The sequence below is a fragment of the Salvia hispanica genome, chromosome 5 (genome assembly GCF_029641045.1).
Source record: "Salvia hispanica isolate PSC_SH4W2 chromosome 5, Shi_PSC_v1, whole genome shotgun sequence".
NCBI classification, from domain to species: domain Eukaryota; kingdom Viridiplantae; phylum Streptophyta; class Magnoliopsida; order Lamiales; family Lamiaceae; genus Salvia; species Salvia hispanica.
The window spans coordinates 3,525,928-3,545,750 of NC_142696.1; the positions used below are offsets into that span (position 1 = coordinate 3,525,928).

Genomic DNA, 19,823 nt, shown 5'->3' on the forward strand with positions numbered 1-19,823 from the left:
GTTTTTGAACTCGAATGTCATTATGAAATAGATCCTGAGAGTTTTGTAAGTATGTTTTTATCTTACTTTATGCTGTAAAATTATCCTAAACTTGAGATATTTGTATGAGAGACAACAGTAGAATATGGGAGGCAATGTGCCATAATTGATATAGAATCACAAGCATATTAGCAAAAGAATATATGTGAATTAGCAGCCTCTCGTCTCGATCTGTATCAGCAGTCCTGAATGGGTACCAACTTCAGGGGCCCTCCAACACAATCGGGAAGCTGATCCTCATCGATATCTTGGAGCAGGGTAGGTCTTAGTTTTTTGTCCTCCACGAAAACAATCTGAAAAAAAAGACGACTCAAGTTACCGAGGGTCTTTGGAAGTGAAATGTAAGTGGAATTTGGTAAGATACCCTTCTCTTTGTGTTTTTGTCAATAAATGGGTAAACCATCTTCCATGCAGTCATGAATATGTAGGGTGCGTTGATGATCAGCAACTTGCCCAGCCTCTCCGGGTAGCAATCCTGTCACAAATTCAAGTCATGTGTTTGTGTCACTGCAAATTTTAACATAAAAACATTTCAACGAAATAATGCGTATCGAGAGAGGGAGAGGTCATACCTGCAGAATAGATAAAGCAGCAAGATATCCTCGAATATCGCTGTTAGCATAGCCCCATCCTTGTAGATCAGCAATGGTAGTAAACTTCTCATGGCCACTAGGCATTCTGAAATACAGTGTGTAAGAATAAGACATGGTTTGCTATTAAGATTTGCAGGTTTCAGTTAAAGAAGAAAGATTTGAGCAACACTATAAAACCAACCTGCTGCAAATTTTCTCAAGAATGTAAATAACAAATCCTGCAGAAATAAGGAAACAACAGTTAATGCAAACATGATACAATGGTCAAAAGGAAGAAAACTAGACTAGAGGCTTACGCTTGATCTCCTCCACGGTAGTGGATGCAGGCTTATGGCGGGCAGCGAAAACGAGCATGATGGGGCGTCCAGCCTTGTCATGACCTTGCACAAACAACTTATTCTGGGCCAGTTCATTAGGGATTTCGGAAGGAGATATGAAGCCATTTGGAATAGATTCTCTCCTCCATTTCAAGTACTTTAAAAACATGGCTGACGCCTTATCAACATCCAGATCACGAGCCCGAAGAAACCTACGGATCATCAAGTCATCCACATCCTGCAACACCCCATAAAACATAATCTCAGTAATTGAAATTTGAAAAATATACAACTCAAATTCAGTGATAGAAACGCATTAACTAGATACATTGTATATCAATCACCATTTAGATTCATATTTCCCTCTCAATGGAAAAGATGGAAGTCAAAATGCACTTAGAAAGGCATCATATATCTAACTGATTGTTGCAACACACCTTTGTTGATTGCACTCTACTCTACTTTCCTTTCCTATAGCTGATAAAGATCATCGAGGAGAAGTAATTTTTTTGATCACTCTGATTCTTCAAAGGCCAATAACTACAATGTCAACTTCTCCAATTTTCCAAATTATACTAGTCAGATCAACACATTTTTTTGCTATTGGTCATGAATTAAATTGAATATAGAAGTAAAGAAACAGATCAAATAATAACGTGATTAATTAGGCGTTGAATAAATAGGAGAGAAAGTGATTGAGGTGACCTTAGCAGAGGGATCTTGTTTAAGGACAAGGGCCTTCATAGTTTGAATTGAAGTCCGCTCCAATTCTTCTCTATTCTGTGAGTCGAGCTCATCTTGTTTTGCATCGTCGGAGACTGTGAGAGACTGAAACTTCTGCCGCAGATACGAAGTCATATCCCCCTGTGCTGCTCTGATTTGCTCTCACAACCTGCAATCAAGAGAGAGAGAGGTGAGAAGATGCCGGGGATGGCGCAAAAGTTATTATATAGATAAACTAACGTGTATTATTATAATGAAGAATATATATGCAATCAATATCTAATAAGGTCGTAGTTGACTGTACATTGCGTCAAATCTGTTTATTCTTACCGTTGTATTTTGACTATTGACAGATTGGGGAATATATGAACTCCATTTTATTTTTATTTTTATTTTCGCATTGTTTTCTTTAATTTTAACTTAGAAACGATTATAAAAGCATTTCTAACCATTTTGGATAATTAAATAAAACTCTAACCAATTTTAGTAGTATCTAATTATATAGTAATGATTTTATACCAACTATTTACACTAAATTCAAATTTTGAAAAGTATTTTATATTCAATTATTTTTTATGCTTAAACATTTCAGTCAAATTGATATATTTTACTTAAATTACACACTAATACTTTATTACTATGTCAATAACTTAACTTAAATAAAATAATATAATACTAGGATATATTCATTAATATAAAAATCACATAATTTTTAAAAATTATATAGTACATGATTTGAATCAAGTTAATAGGTGTAAAATCGTGTAATATGGGCTAATCCACTAATAAATAACTAACCTAATATTAATAGAAGATTTTTCAATGCTTTTTTTTGTATTTTTTTTATTTCTTTTCATTATCTTTTCCTATTTTAATAAATATAGATTGATTTGGACTTGATTGTAATAAATTTTAATTTAAAAATTAATTTATGATTATTTTAATGTAAATCTAAATATATTTATTTTCTATTGAAATTTTAGTCAAGAATTATCATTGGAGATGCTCTAAAATGGAAACATTAAAACATCCGTGCAACTGCAAATTCGACAGCGTGCCTCTCACTCTCTTCACGTCGTCCTTGTACTTGGCGGCACTCGCCTCGTCCATTGTGGCGGGAACAGTCACCAGGAAACTCTCTCAATGCTGCTCGGTGGCGTCCTATTCTGCACCGGTGCTCTCGTTAACGCCTTCGCTTACGCTGTTTGGATGCTCATTCTCGGCCGTCTTCTTCTCGGAGCTGGAATCGGCTTCGCCAATCAGGTACCAACCATTTTCACATTCAACTTGCTGCTACATAAAAAAAAAATGCCATTTTATATCCTTCAAAATTCATGTACTCTGCTCTTTACCTGTCGGTGATCATTATGATATTTTTAATTTATTTTCTCAATTTTCGATCACCATATGTATTATTCACCAAACGCGGAATCTAAACCAGTCACCACCATATAACTGTAAAATAGTAAAAAAATAAGAGAGGTCAAAAGAGTAAAGTAGAGAAAAAATAAACTTTTACAAAAAAAGTAAATGACTGTACAAATAATTTAGGACGATCCAAAATAAAATATATAGCAATTAGCTTCAAATTGAGAAGGTAAACGAGTACAATTATAATCTAGAACATTAAATTTGCTAAGCTACGTTTTAAATAAATATCATAATATTATTTAATGACACTATTCAAGATTTAATAATTATATAATTATAATTTTTAAAATAATATAGCAAATATAATATTATATATACAATTTTATCTTATCAAAAGTTGATTGTTATTTTAACTAGTATCAATATTGTGCGTTGCACGACCTATTGAATTTTCTCATATAAAATTTTAAATTAGATAAATTATGATAAAAAAGTAAAATTATACTTGTATAGAGTTTTTAAACCACTAATACAATATAAACCAATGACATTGATTACGAAGCAATCTTGATTATGTTATTAATAATTTTTTGTAATGTTGAAAAATTCAAATAGCTTTCCACATCATCTTGTAGATTTTTTTTAATAATATTGAAATTTTAATTTAATCCTTGTGTTGGAATTAATTACATTTGTCATCAATCCATTTAATTACTAATCGTATAACATTCAATAATGTCACTAATAGAAAATCGATTAATAATAGAAATATAAAAAAATAATAAATCAGAATGAAACCAAGAAATGAGAAATTCAACAAAATAGAATTCAAATAATTTTATGCTCATGTAGCTCTGTCCTATCGCCCATCGGCCCCCATCTATCTTCAGTAGCTTTCATCTTCTCCTCTCATCGTCTCCAACACTTTCATCGTCCTGCGTCGATACCATCTTTTCAACCAAGCTAGTTTGCTCCAGTATGTAGATAAGAACTTCAAACTAAAGTCAACTACAGACCCATACTGCAATTTCGATAAATATTTTCATTCGTTAATAATGTGAAAACAACTTAGTATTTGTACTATAACACTTCATAAAATACTTACCAATTTGTAAACCAAATTTGGCAAGGTGAATGCTTCCATGATTTCAACCTTTGATTGATAAAGTTATGGTAGATTGTAGATCACTAAGAGGGATTAATTCCATTTCCATGGTTTCAACTATCTTCACCGGTAAGAACAAAACAACAAATATTAGTAACAACATAATAATCACACTTAAACAATGTATAGAATGGAGAAATATAAAAACATACTATTGATAAAGAGCAAGAATCATATTGAAAACAAATTCATTTTGTAGAAAATTCAGTGATGTAATAGATTATAGGTAAAGGTAATGAGAATGAGAATGAGAATAATAAACTAGTGAATGATACATATATATATATATATAGACAAAAAAATATGAAAAAGTTATAGTGAGTTGAAATTTACGTTAAATTATTATTAATATAATTCCTAATAATGTGGCGGTTACAAAGCTACAAATCTTCTAATTCGTGTAACCCCTATTCCATGGTTGATCAATATGTAGTGCTTAGAATTAAATTATTGAGATTAAATCAAAATTATAAAAATTGTAACGGCCAAAAGTTTATAAACCTTTATGAAGAAAACTTCCATCCACATTTATTAAATTAATTAGTGTAACAGCCTATCATATGGATTAAATATAATTAAGTGAAAATTCAAATAATTTTTATAATTGGTGATTAAAATGTAACAACCATGAAATCATTTTTTTATTGATCAACCAAAATATCTAAATTTTATAGAACAATACAAAACTTATAAATTAATATATAAAAGTAGGACTCATATGTCATTGACTTTTTTAATTAACTTTTCACTACATATCTTAAAATTCGTGCCCGGTCGAAGTGAGACAAAATTTAAGAGATGGGAGTAATATGTATATTTAACTCTCTCTGTCCACCAAAAACAGAAAAGGTTATGAAGGATATATGTTTTAATGTATAATCGGTAAAGTAAGAGACAGATAGGAAAAAGTAAGAGTGAAGGAGGGAAAAGGTAGTGGAATGAGTGTTAGTAGATTGTGGGGTCCACATTTAGAATGATGTATATGGTTAGTATTGGTTGAAAACTTTTCACTTTTGGACTTAGTTTAATTTTGGTGAATACCCCAAAATGATAAAACTAATCTATTTTTTGTGAACAGATGGAATATAAAATTAAAGGTTATTTTTTTTTAGTTATTTATATTATAAACATAATCAATGAAGTGTTAATTAGGAGACAAAAGAACAAAACAATAGAAATTTTATCAGGTTTTCGGGCTAGCCCATCTAGTTTTCAGGTTAGCCCTATTCGGATACTCGGGTATGGGCTAATCGAGTTACTATAATTTTATTGAACTTAAAATTTTCAACCCTAATCCTCTAAATTTAACGGGCTATTCGGGCCAACTCACATGTTACGGATTGCACTAACATCTCTACTTTACTTACACAAACAATTTATTAGTCATCAATTTTTCTTATTTGTTAAAAACAAACACCTTATTAAATAATAGTACTCCTTCCGTCTCATTAAAAGAAAATTACCATATTTTTTCCCACATGATTTTATAAGACAGGTGTGATAAAAAAAAATACGTACTCATTATTTACTCAATAAAATAAATCGAATCAAATTCTAATATTATGCATAATAATATGATAAGACTATCTAAGGAGTATACTCCTATTCTTGATATATATTAGTTTCACTCAAGATATCCACATTCTTGAGTGACATAAGATTTTAGGAGGAATTGTTAGGTGAAGTAAGTAGAAAAAAAAAGTATTGGTTCAATATTTTACTTCCTCCGTCCCGCTTTAGCAGTCCCATTGACTTTTCTGCACTCGTTTTGTAAAAATGATAATAAATAGTCAAAGTGGAGAAATAATAAAGTAAAAAAGAGAATAATATAGAGAAGAGTCTTATCTACATTATTCTCTTTTTTACTTTATTATTTCTCCACTTTAACTATTTATTATTATTTTTACAAAATGAGTGCAGAAAAGTCAATGGGACTGCTAAAGCGGGACGGAGGGAGTAATAATGAGAGAGGAGAGAGAGATTTATTTTAAAATATAGAAAGGGACATCTTGATTGAGACAAACTGAATAGGAAATGTGAACATTTTGAATGAGACGGAGGTAGAGATGCCGAAAGTTTACGGTTCGAGTGATTAACTACGAAACCGTAATCGGCGATTACGGTTTCGAACCGTAATCGTGGGATTTAAATGGAATCGAAACAGTCACTTTCGGAACCGTGGGACAATTCAAGAACCGAAACCATGCCATAACTGTCGGTTCTGAACGGTTCCAAATCAAAATCGTGAAAAACCGTGAAACCGAGCTAGAACCGCAAAAAACCGCTAGAAATTGACAGTTCAGAATTATGAAAAACCGTAAAAAGAACCATCGGTTCAAAACCAAAACCGAAACTGAAACCGAACCGCGAAATTCGATTCGATTTAAATTAAACTCAAATTCGATTTAATAAGAAAATTAAGCAACATTCAAGCTTAGAATAAAATTCTTAAATTTGTAGCTGATCCGTCAAATTTGGTCAGATGACGACAATGATGTCAGATAACTAGTTATTACTCCTTCCGTCTGCAAATAGAAGTCTCGTTTTTTCATTTTAGTCCGTCCATGAATAGAAGTCCCGGTTCACTTTTACCATAAATGATAATATGGTCTCATCTTCCACTAACTCATTCCACTCATATTTCATTTAAAACTAATATATAAAAGTGGGACAATATTCCACTAACTTTTTTCCACCCACTTTTCTTAACATTTCTTAAAACCCGTGCCGCCCATGAATGAGACTCCTAATGACGGACGAAGGGAGTATATTTTTTTAAACTGAACTACGAAAATGGTTCCCAAACTATATGTTTTGCACGCAAACAATCCTTGAACTTTAAAAACATCATGGGTAATCTCTAAACTAAGTTGTAATCACATTTATAATACTTTTTCATTATTCATCACAATTTTGCACCAAAAATGTCCTTCAAGACATGAAAAACATTTTTTGATATTCATATCTACTGAATAAGATATTTTCTCTGTCTCTCTCTAGTACTACTAGATATAATATTTTCTTATAGTTTGTCTGATGTATTTTTCACTTCACTTTTTCTCTATCCAATACTAAGAAAAAGATAGAGTAAATATCATATCCATTACATAGATATAAAAGTCCAAAAATGTCACGTTGGAGTCCAAAGACTCTGTCCTTTCGGCGGCGGACCGCCGCATGACTTCCGGCGCTCGCCGGGCGAGACTCGTTTCCAAGCGTAAGTTTCCGAGGCGGGCCGCTACATAGCTCTGACTGCCGGGCGCCGGCGGTCGCCGTACAACTTTGCGGCGGTCACCGGTTGCCTTCTGAACTCCAGAATTCCAGACTTTGCGTTTTGACTCCCTTTTTCGGCTTAAATATGCACATTTCCCACAAAACACGTCAAAATACCAAAATAGATAAAATATGCAAATAATAGACATGTAGACTTTGACATAAAAAAACAGACCAAATAATGACCTTAAAACCGTGCAAAATCCGAGCGTATCAGTAGGTGGGAAATCCCTGGCTGGTACTTTTATTTTTAGTTTCGATTGTGTTTGAGTTGTTTTATTTTGTTTTGATTGCTTTTGAGTTGTTTTATTTTATTTCCGTGTGTTTTGCTTTGTTTTCGTTTTTTGCTGCATTAATAGGTATTGAGGCCAGTTGGGAGGGAAGAAAACTCAAGTGGGATGAAAGGAGCAAAGTTTCGGATGTCCAGAACCATTCTAGCGATGCTGGATGCACACATGCGGAGTGAGCGACTCGCTGGAATGTCACGGTAAGTCAGAGCCTATCCAGTGAATCACTGGAACCTACATGTATGCACAAAATGTTGTCAGGAACAATTTTGACTTAATTTCTTCTTCTTTTTCACAAACCCTAGGCGCGATTCTTCCCATTTTCTCTCAAATTCCTCCTAATTCTTACTAAATCACACAAACCCACTTGTTAATCTTCACTTAATCAACACCAAGGAGTATTTTGGACCAATTAAATTCCAGTTTCATCAACAAAAAACCCATAAACACTCCATGTATACTCTTCATCTATATTTTGTCAGTTTTTGTGTTTAAAGTCTCGATTTTTGTATAGATCTTGAACGCTTACTAAGATCGTGGTTGAATTTGATACTCCATATGTCCCACGGAGTCACAATTGAGTCTGTCACAGCGTTTCAAAATTGTAAAGAAAAGTTAGTTAAAAAAAGATAGTGGAATGTGAGTCTCGTTTGTATATATTAGTTTTATAATAAAATGTAAGTGAAACGAGGTTAGTGGAATGTGTGACCTATTATCATTTATGGAATTACTAAAATGGGACGGGTGGATTATTTTATTTTTATAAATTTGAATTAATATAAATCAAATTAATTAACTATGGGACATTGTTAGATGTCCAATGTCAAGTTATATTTTATGTTTCTCTCCTACTTTACCAATTACACATTAAAACTTGTGATATTTTAAAACTTGTTACTATTTTTAAGAGGCAGATTTTTGTACTCCATCCATCTCAAACTACTTGATGCAATTCTTTTGACACGAGATTTAAGAAATTAATATTTAAAGATCAAATAAAGATAATAAAGTAAGAAAGAAAATAATTTTTTACTAAAAAAGTAAATGACAATGCAAGTAATTTAGGACTACCCACAATGGAATACATAGCAATTAGCTTCAAATTGAGAAAGTAAACGAGTACAATTATAATCCAGAACATTAAGTTTGCTAAGCTACGTTTTAAATAAATATCATAATATTATTTAATGTCACTTATCAAGATTTAGTAATTATATAATTATAATTTTTAAAATAATATAGAAAATATAATATTAATATATACATTTATCTTTTCAAAAGTTGATTGTTATAATTTTTAACATCATATGAACATTCAATCTTTAGATATAAACTTGGATAGTTTCTTGTCATTCATGATAAAATTGAAACATGAGTAATATTTTGAAAAAATTCAAGCATGTGATATTAGCTATTTAGTCCTTCAAGATTTTTTTATTAACAATAGTATTTGAAATAAGACAATGTAAATTTATAAATTAGAGTAGAAAATGAGGATGTTCTATTTAGTTTTGAAATGTGAGATTTTATTTTTTCAAAATGAGATGGATTAATAATTTGTATGAATTAGTATGCAAAACCTTCACACTATAGTGAGTTAGCTTTTCATAATATGAAACAAAATTTATATTTATTGTTATGATATTAATTTTTGCTAATATTTATATTTATTTATTGCCTAATTCATCATTTTTTTATTGTCACAACTTTGACATTTTAACCATTACAAATTTTGAGACTAATTATTCCATATGTATGGTATTTTAGTATTGAACGATATATGTCGTTAAGTATGGTTGCTCCATTTAATAAATCCAATAATAATAATTTAAATAACATATGTATTTTTGTTATTTGTATTGTAAACTCATTTAATCTTATGTTTTTAGTTGTCTAATAGAGTTTATATTAAAGATATTTTAAAATATTAATTTTAAATTATTAATTAATTAAACTTGAAATAATTAATAAAAAATTATAAAAGTTTGGAGAGCTTTGATTCACCGTGCATGAATGGGCATCACTTGAAATAACATAATTTCATTAAGTTCTAAGAAGAATAAAATAAATTCGCATATCATATTAATTAAAAATACTACTCCTATATTAGAATCAATCTGAAACTATAACGTTCGAGAACTACTTTCTATAAAAAAAATTATAATCATGAATAAATAAATTTAAAACAATATTAAACTAATTCAAATTAACTTATTACTTTTTTGTTATAATTCAATGCACGTAATAACAAATTTAAAAAATTATTTGTAGTTAACAATAAAAATAATTAGCTAAATGAATTCCAATAATATTAAAATAAAAAAAATATTAAAAACAAATTAAATTATAGTATATTAAATTTACCAAGAGCATTGATACTTTCATAAATCAACCTATATAGATATGTTAAAAAATTACTAATAGCCATTATTCTAATAAAAAGACTTAAGATTTTAATGATTACTATTAGAAATAAAAGTTATAATTATGATAATATAAAATAAAGAAATTGGTGGTGATATATTAGAGTAATATAAAGAAATTGCTGGTAATATATATATTAGAGTAATATATAATTGTATCTAATAATAATATTAATATTGAAAAATATTAAATCCTGATAAGTTTGGACATGAGTATGCCAATTGCCAGCAGTGACGCTACACAGAAATCTCATCACATCATCGACCTTCGTCCACAGCATGCCCTCTACCTCATTCTATGATACAATTTGTCGTCGAGAAAAGTTAAAAACAAAACAAAACAAAACACACAACCGCAATGAAAATACAACAAATAATAAACCCGAAATTCTACTAATAATCCTCACTTCCTTAAGCATTGCACCAAACCCTGAGTGTAAACTTCACGGAAAAGTTGCTTGAATACTAATGTCCAGAGGAAAAAAAGTCTATAATTAATGATTTTATATAATTTGCATACAAGTATAAAACAACGCATTAAACAACATACCACACAGTAATGAAAAACACACTATAAACTGAGGATATTGTTTGGCTCTATAGGTGGTAGCTTCATAAACGTGAATATAACGAACGGTGATTACCGAATAAATTGTGAAAGGCTCTAGATCAATGAGCAAGGTGTGGATTGTGGAATGGTTTCATGATGTCGACCTTTCTTTCTATGGTATGAACTAAAATATCACACTTGAGTTTTGCAAGATAAGTAGGAATGTGTGGATAGAGTAAGCCTTCAAATATCATATTTATAGGTCAAAATAATCATGAGATGATTTAACTTCTCCAAATTAAAATTTATAAATTTGCACCTTTAAATATGAATAATAAGTTTAAAAACTTAATAATTAATTTAAAAATTAATTGAAAGGTGAAAATTATATAGGGACACACGTTTTTTTCATAGGATAGATTTAATATTTATTTTATTTTTTATAATTCTCATAAAGAATTCATGATAGTAAATAAGTAAAGGTAAAAGAATGATGGGCATTAATTTTCTGATATTAAATTGAGTGTTAAAAGGAAGATTAAAGGACATTTACTTAAAATAAATTCATATTATTTGATACTTATAAAATTATAAAAAAAAACAAATTGAGAAACTTTACATTTATAGAAATTTATGTCACTTATTATTTGTATCAATGCTATATTTCAATACATGGAATAAATGCGGCAGTTTCATACATTAGTTTAATAGATAATTCCTAAGACACGAATAATGGTATTTATATAATTATGAGAGTTACGAATAAAATTGAAGGTAATTCAGGAAAATTTACATCCTTAAGCATAAAATGATTATTCAAAACCTGCTAAAACTTGTCTTTTATATATGTATAGATTTGGTCAACATAGAGTATTAATGTACTATTGGACATTCACGTTATAAATACGTTGTCATCTGAATAAATGTAGTGCCAAAAACAAACGTCCAGTTTCTTTCATATAAACCCATTAAAAAATTAATTGCAAATAACATGATCTTTTAAATCGAAGTTGTAACATTAATTTTAATTCAGTCATTAAGTTTGATAACCATTTCCTCTGAAAATTAATTAATTACGTTAACACAAATAAATGAGAGGTTGATTATTAGCATATATAAACATAAAATTGTATACATAATTTTCACACACAAATATTTCCCTTTTCATATTAAAAAAGGTAGTAATAGTTAGCAAACATGAAATCGTCAAGAATGGGAGATGTGGTTACAATTCTCATACTCCTTATATTTTTTGTTAATTATGTAGCGGCAGAAGATATAGACGTCATCTGTTATGCGTCATGTACCGAGCTTTGTTTCTTAGAGCCTAGATACTTGTGTTATGACTATTGTGATAAAGAATGTGCCCAGAAGCCGCCACCATCTTACAAATCATGGCGGTCGAAAGCTCACAAACCACTGATGTAACGATTTATGACAAAAACTTATGCTAGGGCATGCTTATGATGATATATTCTAACACTTTAGAATGTCATAATATGTGTTTTACTTAATAATTATTACTCCTCAAGTATTATATATTATCTATGTAATAATTTTAAATAGCTTAAAAGATCTTCAATCTATTATGTTCATTTTTATAGATCTTGGTGACCTTGAACCTATTAATTAGTAGCATACTTAGGTTGGAAATTCTCCTCATCACCCTGCCAAGCAAAATATCAAGATGGATTGCAAACTCACATCAATAATTAATGAACAATTAAATATATGAATATTTTTATGATTATAATCAAGAATATTAAGTTTGATAGCTTCGGGGTCCTTAATATTAGTATGAACTAAGTATTTATATCTTCAATGTAAAAGTTAATTAAGTTACTATATGTTTTAAACAGGGTTGCAGCATGTATTGTGCAATAACCGATAAAATTGTTGCAAATGAGTAGCCTTAGGCTGAAATTCTTTTATCATATACTTTCAAAAATTAGCCCAAGATGGATAGTGAACAAGAGCAGTTTTCCCGCAAGGGTAGTATTAGCATTTACAAAAATTTAAAAAAAACTGTCATTTTATATAAAAGATAGATAGATTACTCGAATTTTGTTTTACAAGTGACAGGGTCATTAATATGATGGTCAAATTAATTTAAACACTAATAAAACTAAAAGTAAGGTTTATATTGGAACACGGGAACATTTTATGATTTTGGTCAAAAACATTTTATTTGTTAGCTTTGAGTCTAAACGTTATGAATTGTTCATTTTTTGCCAAAAGTTGACATAGCTACTAAACGTTATTTTTGCAACAAAAATACCCTTCAAGGCATGAAAAACATTTTTTGATATTCATATCATGGTATTGAATAAGATATTTTTTCTATCTCTCTCTAGTGCTACTAAATATAATATTTTCTTAGGGCATCCACAGTGGGAAGGACTATGCGATGCCCTAAGTCCCACCTTATGCGCCGCCACATCAGCATTTTATCCTCTGCCCATTCCACCTGCATTGGAGCGGACTATAGCCCGCCCTAAGCGACGCCCTAAGAATATTATCTATTATTTGAATATTTAAATACTTCAAAATTTGGGAAAAAAACTTCATTTCATTAAAATTAAAACATTACACTACGAAATAAAAAAACTACAAATTCTCAACGGCGGTTGCGGTTCCAAACTTCTTCAATCATGTCGGTTATGAGCTGAGTATGGTCTTGTTGGTTGCGCATTGAGGTCTGTCGCTGTAGAACCTCACCGAAGCCCATCGGTAATCCTCGAGCAACAGCGGGGTCGCCGTGCTGGAGCTAGATCCTGTTTCATCATCCACCCAATCGGTGACATGTCCAAGTTCTTGTTCGACTATCATGTTATGCATGATGATGCACGCATACATGATGTCGGCGATGACTTACTTCAGAAACGCGCCGGACCTTTCACGATTGCCCACCGCGATTGGAGCACCCCAAAAGCCCGCTCCACATCCTTCTGCGCAGACACCTGCTTTGCCGCAAACAAGACTCTTCGGTCACCAATTGGGCAGCTGATCGTCTTCAAAAAAACAGGCCACCTTGGGTATATGCCATCGGCCAACTAGTACCCCATATGATGTCTGCGGCCATTGACAGTGAACTGGATGGCCGTGCCGCGACCCCTACACTGATCGGCGAAGAGTGTGGAAGAGTTGAGGACGTTGATGTCGTTGTTCGACCCGGCTACACCAAAGTGAAAATGTCAGATCCAGAGGTGGTAGTCAGCGACGGCTTCAGGATCATCGTCGGTTGGCTGCCCTTTTAGCCACTAGTAAATTGGCCTCTCCACGGCGTCGGGCAGTTCTTCCACTGTCAGTGCATACAGTCGATGCTCCCTAGCATCCCAGGGAAGCCGTGCACCGTTTCGTGCATCCTCATCAGCTTTTGGCAATCATCAGCAGTCAGCCGTCGCAAATATGTATCGTCAAAAGCCTCCACTACTACCTTACAAAATTTCTTTAGACATTCACGGCCAGTTGTCTCCCCGACGTGAAGGTACTCGTCGAACATATCTGCTGTGGTGCCGTAGGCCAACTGCCAGATCGCAACCATGTACGTCTGCAACGGCATAGTCCGGGCTTGCCGATGCCGTCTTCCCGATACTGAAAGTACTCATCACGTCCCTCCAAAGCGTGCACAATACGGAGAAAAAGATCTTGGCTCATTCTAAAACGGCGGTGAAAAACATTCGGGCCCCACCGTGGATGCTTGGCAAAATAATCTGCGAACACACGTTTGTGAACTACGTCGTGCTCGCGGGGGACATACGTCCGACGTCGTATCGGCCGCGGGACCACCGCAACCTCCGCCTCTGCCTCTGCCTGCTCCCGCTGCATTTGTGCAAAGCATTCCCCGCGGCTTCATTAACGGCATCAACAAGGCTCGAGTCAAGGCCCGTCTGCAACCATTCGATGTACTCAAATCGTAGTCGTCGGGATTCATTTTTTAGGAGACGAGAGAGAATATTTGAAGAGATGTGAAATTGGAGTGTGTGAAATGGTAGAGAATTGTGGTGTTTAAATAAGAAAAAAAAAATTAGAAAAAATTCAAAAAAAAAAACTAAAAGAAAAAGCGTGAGCATCGTTCGTGGCATCGTCCGCGATGCCACAGTGGCGGACGATGCGACGGACGATGAGCATCGTCCGCGCTTCATCCGCGGACAATCTATCGGGCGCGAATGATGGTTAACCCATCATCCGCGATGCCACAGTGGCTATCGTCCGCCGCTTCGTCCGCCTCATTGTGGATGGCCTTATAGTTTGTTTGATATATTTTTCACTTCACTTACTCTCTATCCAATACTAAGAATAAGATAGAGAAAATATCATATCTAGTACATAGATATAAAAGTCCAAAGAATGAACAACAAAAATGGTCCCTGGACTATGGGTTTATCTCGCCCATAGTCCGTGGACTTTAAAAATATCGTCAGACATCCCTAGACTAAGGGTTTATCTTGAAATTGGTCATTTTTCACTGTTTTCGGTCGAAAATACCCTTTTTGGGGGGTGTTGGGGGGTTTGGGCAATTTGGTCTTTTTACACTTTTAACATTTTAAATCTGATATTATGTCAATTACTAAATTTGATATTATTTCAAAATTATCATTTTTCTTCTCTTTTGTCATCCTTCACTTTGTTTCTTTATTTAGATATAAGATTTAGTTTTATAAAATTCAATTTTTAAATATCAATAAATTTATTTAATTAAAACTATTAATTCATGGATACTATAAATATTGATTAAAACTATTATTTTTGTTATTTAATATAATATTCAGCTGAATTGAAGAAGTACAGAAAAATAATACTCCCTCCGTCCAACAAAAATAGATCCCTTTTTTCCATTTTGGGACGTTCACAAAAAATAGATCACTTTCTAAAAGTGGAAAGTTTATCTCTCATACTTTTCCCACTTTTTCTTCCATCTCTCACACTTTACTCACTTTTTCTCCCTATCTCTCTTACTTTACCTACTTTTTCTTCTCATCTCTCTTACTTTACCAATTCTACATTAAAACCCGTGCCGAACAACAATAGATCTATTGTTTGTGGACGGAGGGAGTATTAATCATGATGGAAAATAAGAGCTATTCTTTTTAGCCTTCGTTCGGTTATTATAATTGCATGTGATTGAATATTATGAAGTTGACTAAAAATTTGATTCTACTAAAAATTTTATATAGGAGTATTTTTGTTGAAATTTTCTAGTAAATTTTGATTGTTTTCAAATTAATAAACGAAAATTATATTAGTCTTACATTAGATGCATATTTATTTCAAAATAAATCGTTTTATATGATCTATTTATAATTAAAGCTATTAAATATTGATTAAAACTAAGGCGTTGTCATACCTTATTGATTAAATATTAGACACTATCAAATACTCCCTCCGTCTGCGAATAAGAGTCCTATTTTTCCATTTTAGTCCATCCGCAAATAAGAGTCACGGTTCACTTTTACCATAAATGGTAATAGGGTCCCACCTTCCACTAACTCATTCCACTCACATTTCATTTAAAATTAATATATACAAGTGGAATCCCTATTCCACTAACTTTTTTCCACCCACTTTTCTTAACATTTTTTAAAACTCATGTCACCCATGAATGAGACTCCTAATGGCGGGTGGAGGGTGTATTGATTGTGACTATTAATTTTTGTTATTTAATAATTTTTATAATTAAAAAAAATTATTGATATTTAAAAATTGAAATTTAAAATTTAATTTTGTAAAATTAAATCTAATATGGAAATAAAGAAACAAAGTGAAGGATGACATAAGGGTGGAAGAATGATAATTTTGAAATAATATCAGATTTAGTACATAACTGAAATAATACTATATTTAAAATGTTAAAAGTGTAAAAAGACCAAATTGCCCAAACCCCCAAAACCCCCTAAAGGGCATTTTCGACCAAAAACAGTGAAAAATGATCATTTTCGAGATAAACCCTTAGTCCAAGGATGTCTGACGACATTTTTAAAGACCAGAGACTATGGGCGAAATAAATCCATAATCCGAGAACCATTTTTGTAATTCACTCATGTCCAAAAATGTCCACCCAAATGTAAAAAAAATATGAATGTAGAAAAAGAAAGTGCTGTCAATTAATGGGAACCGACCGGGAGAGTATTGTGAAGAAAGTAAGGTTACTACATACTCCATAATCCATACTAACTTGATTCCTTTACTGCTAATTGAATATTTCGAGACCGAAAACTTTTTTAGATCCACACAAGATTTTTTAAGTTGAGAAACAACTGCAGATGTATATGCCAACAAGCCAAATACTCAAATTCAATTGCAACCGCCACATCACTCCTAGTCAATACTTTGGCGGGACACAGCTTTCACAATTATGGAATAACTACATACACTCATGCAAGTACAATGCCGTTAAAAAAATTATCCGATCAGGTACACAAGACTTTCAGGAAGAGACTTCCACTTGCTGTCGAGCCAGGTATCGTTCTCGTCTTTCTTTCTGCATAGAGGAAGAAGATATAGATCAGTCGAAAATGACACGATACCACTTTGTACAAGCAATTTTAAGGTGACATGGCTCACCCATTCGTCAATCACAAGTCCTTCTCCAACAAACTTTGGCCCTGTGTCCTCTGAGGGCTTCTTCCGAGCCTCAAGTTCAGCCTCAGCTTCAGCTAATTGCCGCTTTAGTTTCTCGAGAGCCTTCAAGTATAACGCAAAACTGATCAGCATTTCTAATTATATCAATTGTATATTAGATACACTCATACACATGATTAACAACATAATAACTTACAGGACTGGGGCGTTCAACATCCAGAAAAACTACACGAAGTATCTGCTCGACAGCTACTTGATCCTTGTGCTCATCGAACTGTGTTGAAACAAAATCAGAACATCATAGTGCGTACATAGAGTCGAGTGAGACTTCATTCAACTAAACAAACAACTCGAGGAAGTGGACTGGTGCACATGTGTTTCTTCGCAAGGCATATTAGAAACAAACAACTGCCTGTTTTCAAATGAGTGTTGCCATTGCAAGCAGTTTTATGCATGAAAAAGAGGTAGTGACAAACCAATTCTGGCACATAGTCCATTTCTTCTTTCACTTTTAGGCTCATTATTTTGAACTTCACCCTGCTTTTCTGATCCATAGGCTTTTCATTGTTCTCTGGAACCTCTACAAACTTGAAGACTGATTGAAACAACCAACACCAATAATGAAAGATTTATAAGGTTAAAAACATCAAATAATGTATGGACATGTGCACATATACACTGGCTTTGAGAGAGAGGGGGTTCAAGAAGAATACCGGTTGCTATTATACTCTCGCCAGGAACAAGAATGGCCCCAGGAGGACGCATGAAACAACTCTTTGGTTCTGTGGTTTGAAACTAAACGACCAAATATAAACAACTCTCAGAACAAACAACCAACCAGAGTATTTTCATATGATCATTAGTTCTCCAAATAGAGATAACTTAAGACTTACAAACGTCAAACAGATTACAAGCTGGTAAGAAAGATAATGAATAAATGAGTGAAATACCTTGAATGCTACAAGAGACTTGCTTGTATTCTTTATTTTGATAGCACTTCGAACTTGCTTACCAGGCTCATCTGAGTGGAGTACAAAAATAAGTAAACAAATAAAAACAGTGCAATCTCAAACCTCGAAATTTAAAGACTAGTTAGAATTTTCTCTCGACATCTCCCGGTTGGCAAACAATTCTCACATTCATGTCAGTTACTGATGATTAAGGTAATTCTTAAACTAACACCATAAAAGGAAAACTACCCAAAGAAATGCTTAGGCTTAGACCTTTCTGCATTAGTAAACAATGGAAAGTCCAATCTTGATCTTCTCTCCTAGTAAGATTAGCACTAAACCCCCCATCAAATCAAATGTAGGAAATAATAAAGGACAATAACCAATTCAAGTCAAAGTAACCCTAATCTAGTTTAATTTTCTAAAGGCCCTAACAACATGCTTTCATCCAATATACTACTACCTAAAGTGTAACACATCAAGATAACTAGAAAATCCAAAGAGAAAATGACAGACTAAAGCAATCTACAAATGATAAATGTTAGATCAAGTTTAACTAAATCAGGAAAAAAGATAAAGTTCTGTTTCAACAACAGATATATAAAATCAGCAGTCAAATCCAATAGAGTGAAGGGGAATAGGAGAGAGAGAGGAGAGCATACATGGAAAATAGAGCTTATTGGACGGATCGAGCTTCAAACGGCGGCGCGTGGGGAGCAGAGATCTAGCCACCGACGAAACTGAGCTAGCAGCCGCAGCGTGAGCACCCGATCCCTCGACCTGAGAATGAGTAGCGTTGCTGCCGTGGCCATAATTATGCTGATAATGGGCGAAATCGGAGGAAGAAGACGACGCCGGCTGCGAGTTTCGGAAGGGCATTTTGAATAGCCCCCAAACTTTACCGTCAGATTTATCGTCGGCAGTTGGCATCCGTCGCCGGTCACCTAAACGACGTCGCAGTGGAAGGGGGTTTTGATTTTGATTTTGATTTTGATTTGGGTTTCAAGCTCTGGAGAGTGCGACTTTTCTAAAGTTCTTCGTTGGTGCGGTATGAGCTTATCATTTTAAACTGGCGTTTGTACTTTTTTTTTTTAAATTTTAATACTCCCTCTGTCCCATATTTGGAGTCACTTATTGTTATAGCTCGGGTTTTAAGAAAGAGTTGAAGTGTGTAATAAATGAAGTGGAATGGTGGAGTTGGTTGAAGATGGTTCCTTTTGACTTTTGATTTTTATTTTGATTTATTTTAATGAAGATAATGACATTTTTATGTAATTTTGATGAAGAATAAGGTAAAATTGTATAACCAAATATGAAAAATTCTAAAAATGACGCTTAAATTGGGACGAATTTTTATGGCAAAAAGTGACTTTTAATCTGAGACGGAGGGAGTATTTTTTATCTGTGTCGCCTTTTGCTTTCAGTTGAGGTCGTTTTAATTGTAATCGGATTTGAACTTTGAACGAATATGATTTAAAATTTCAACTTTTGTTGAATTTGAATCATGTGGTGTAATAACTATTGGCAGTATAATCGTGGATGCATTATTA

The 19,823-nt window shown here is 32.9% G+C and overlaps 2 protein-coding genes across 2 annotated transcripts; both read right to left on the reverse strand.

Moving 5' to 3' along the window:
- Position 1: 1 nt before the first annotated feature.
- LOC125189023 (uncharacterized) lies at positions 2-1,873 on the reverse strand. The gene is made up of 6 exons (XM_048086186.2): positions 1,655-1,873; positions 929-1,187; positions 814-850; positions 612-717; positions 404-514; positions 2-332 (listed from the first exon to the last, which is right to left on the reverse strand). The coding sequence occupies exons 1-6, from the start codon at positions 1,805-1,807 to the stop codon at positions 216-218; spliced, it is 783 nt and encodes a 260-aa protein (XP_047942143.1). The 5' UTR covers positions 1,808-1,873; the 3' UTR covers positions 2-215.
- Positions 1,874-16,821: 14,948 nt separating this feature from the next.
- LOC125186310 (vesicle-associated protein 4-2-like) lies at positions 16,822-19,324 on the reverse strand. The gene is made up of 7 exons (XM_048082660.2): positions 18,936-19,324; positions 18,274-18,344; positions 18,037-18,118; positions 17,800-17,918; positions 17,520-17,597; positions 17,306-17,425; positions 16,822-17,222 (listed from the first exon to the last, which is right to left on the reverse strand). Exons 1-7 carry the CDS (start codon positions 19,201-19,203, stop codon positions 17,169-17,171), a joined length of 792 nt encoding a protein of 263 aa, XP_047938617.1. The 5' UTR covers positions 19,204-19,324; the 3' UTR covers positions 16,822-17,168.
- Between the last annotated feature and the right edge of the window lie 499 nt (positions 19,325-19,823).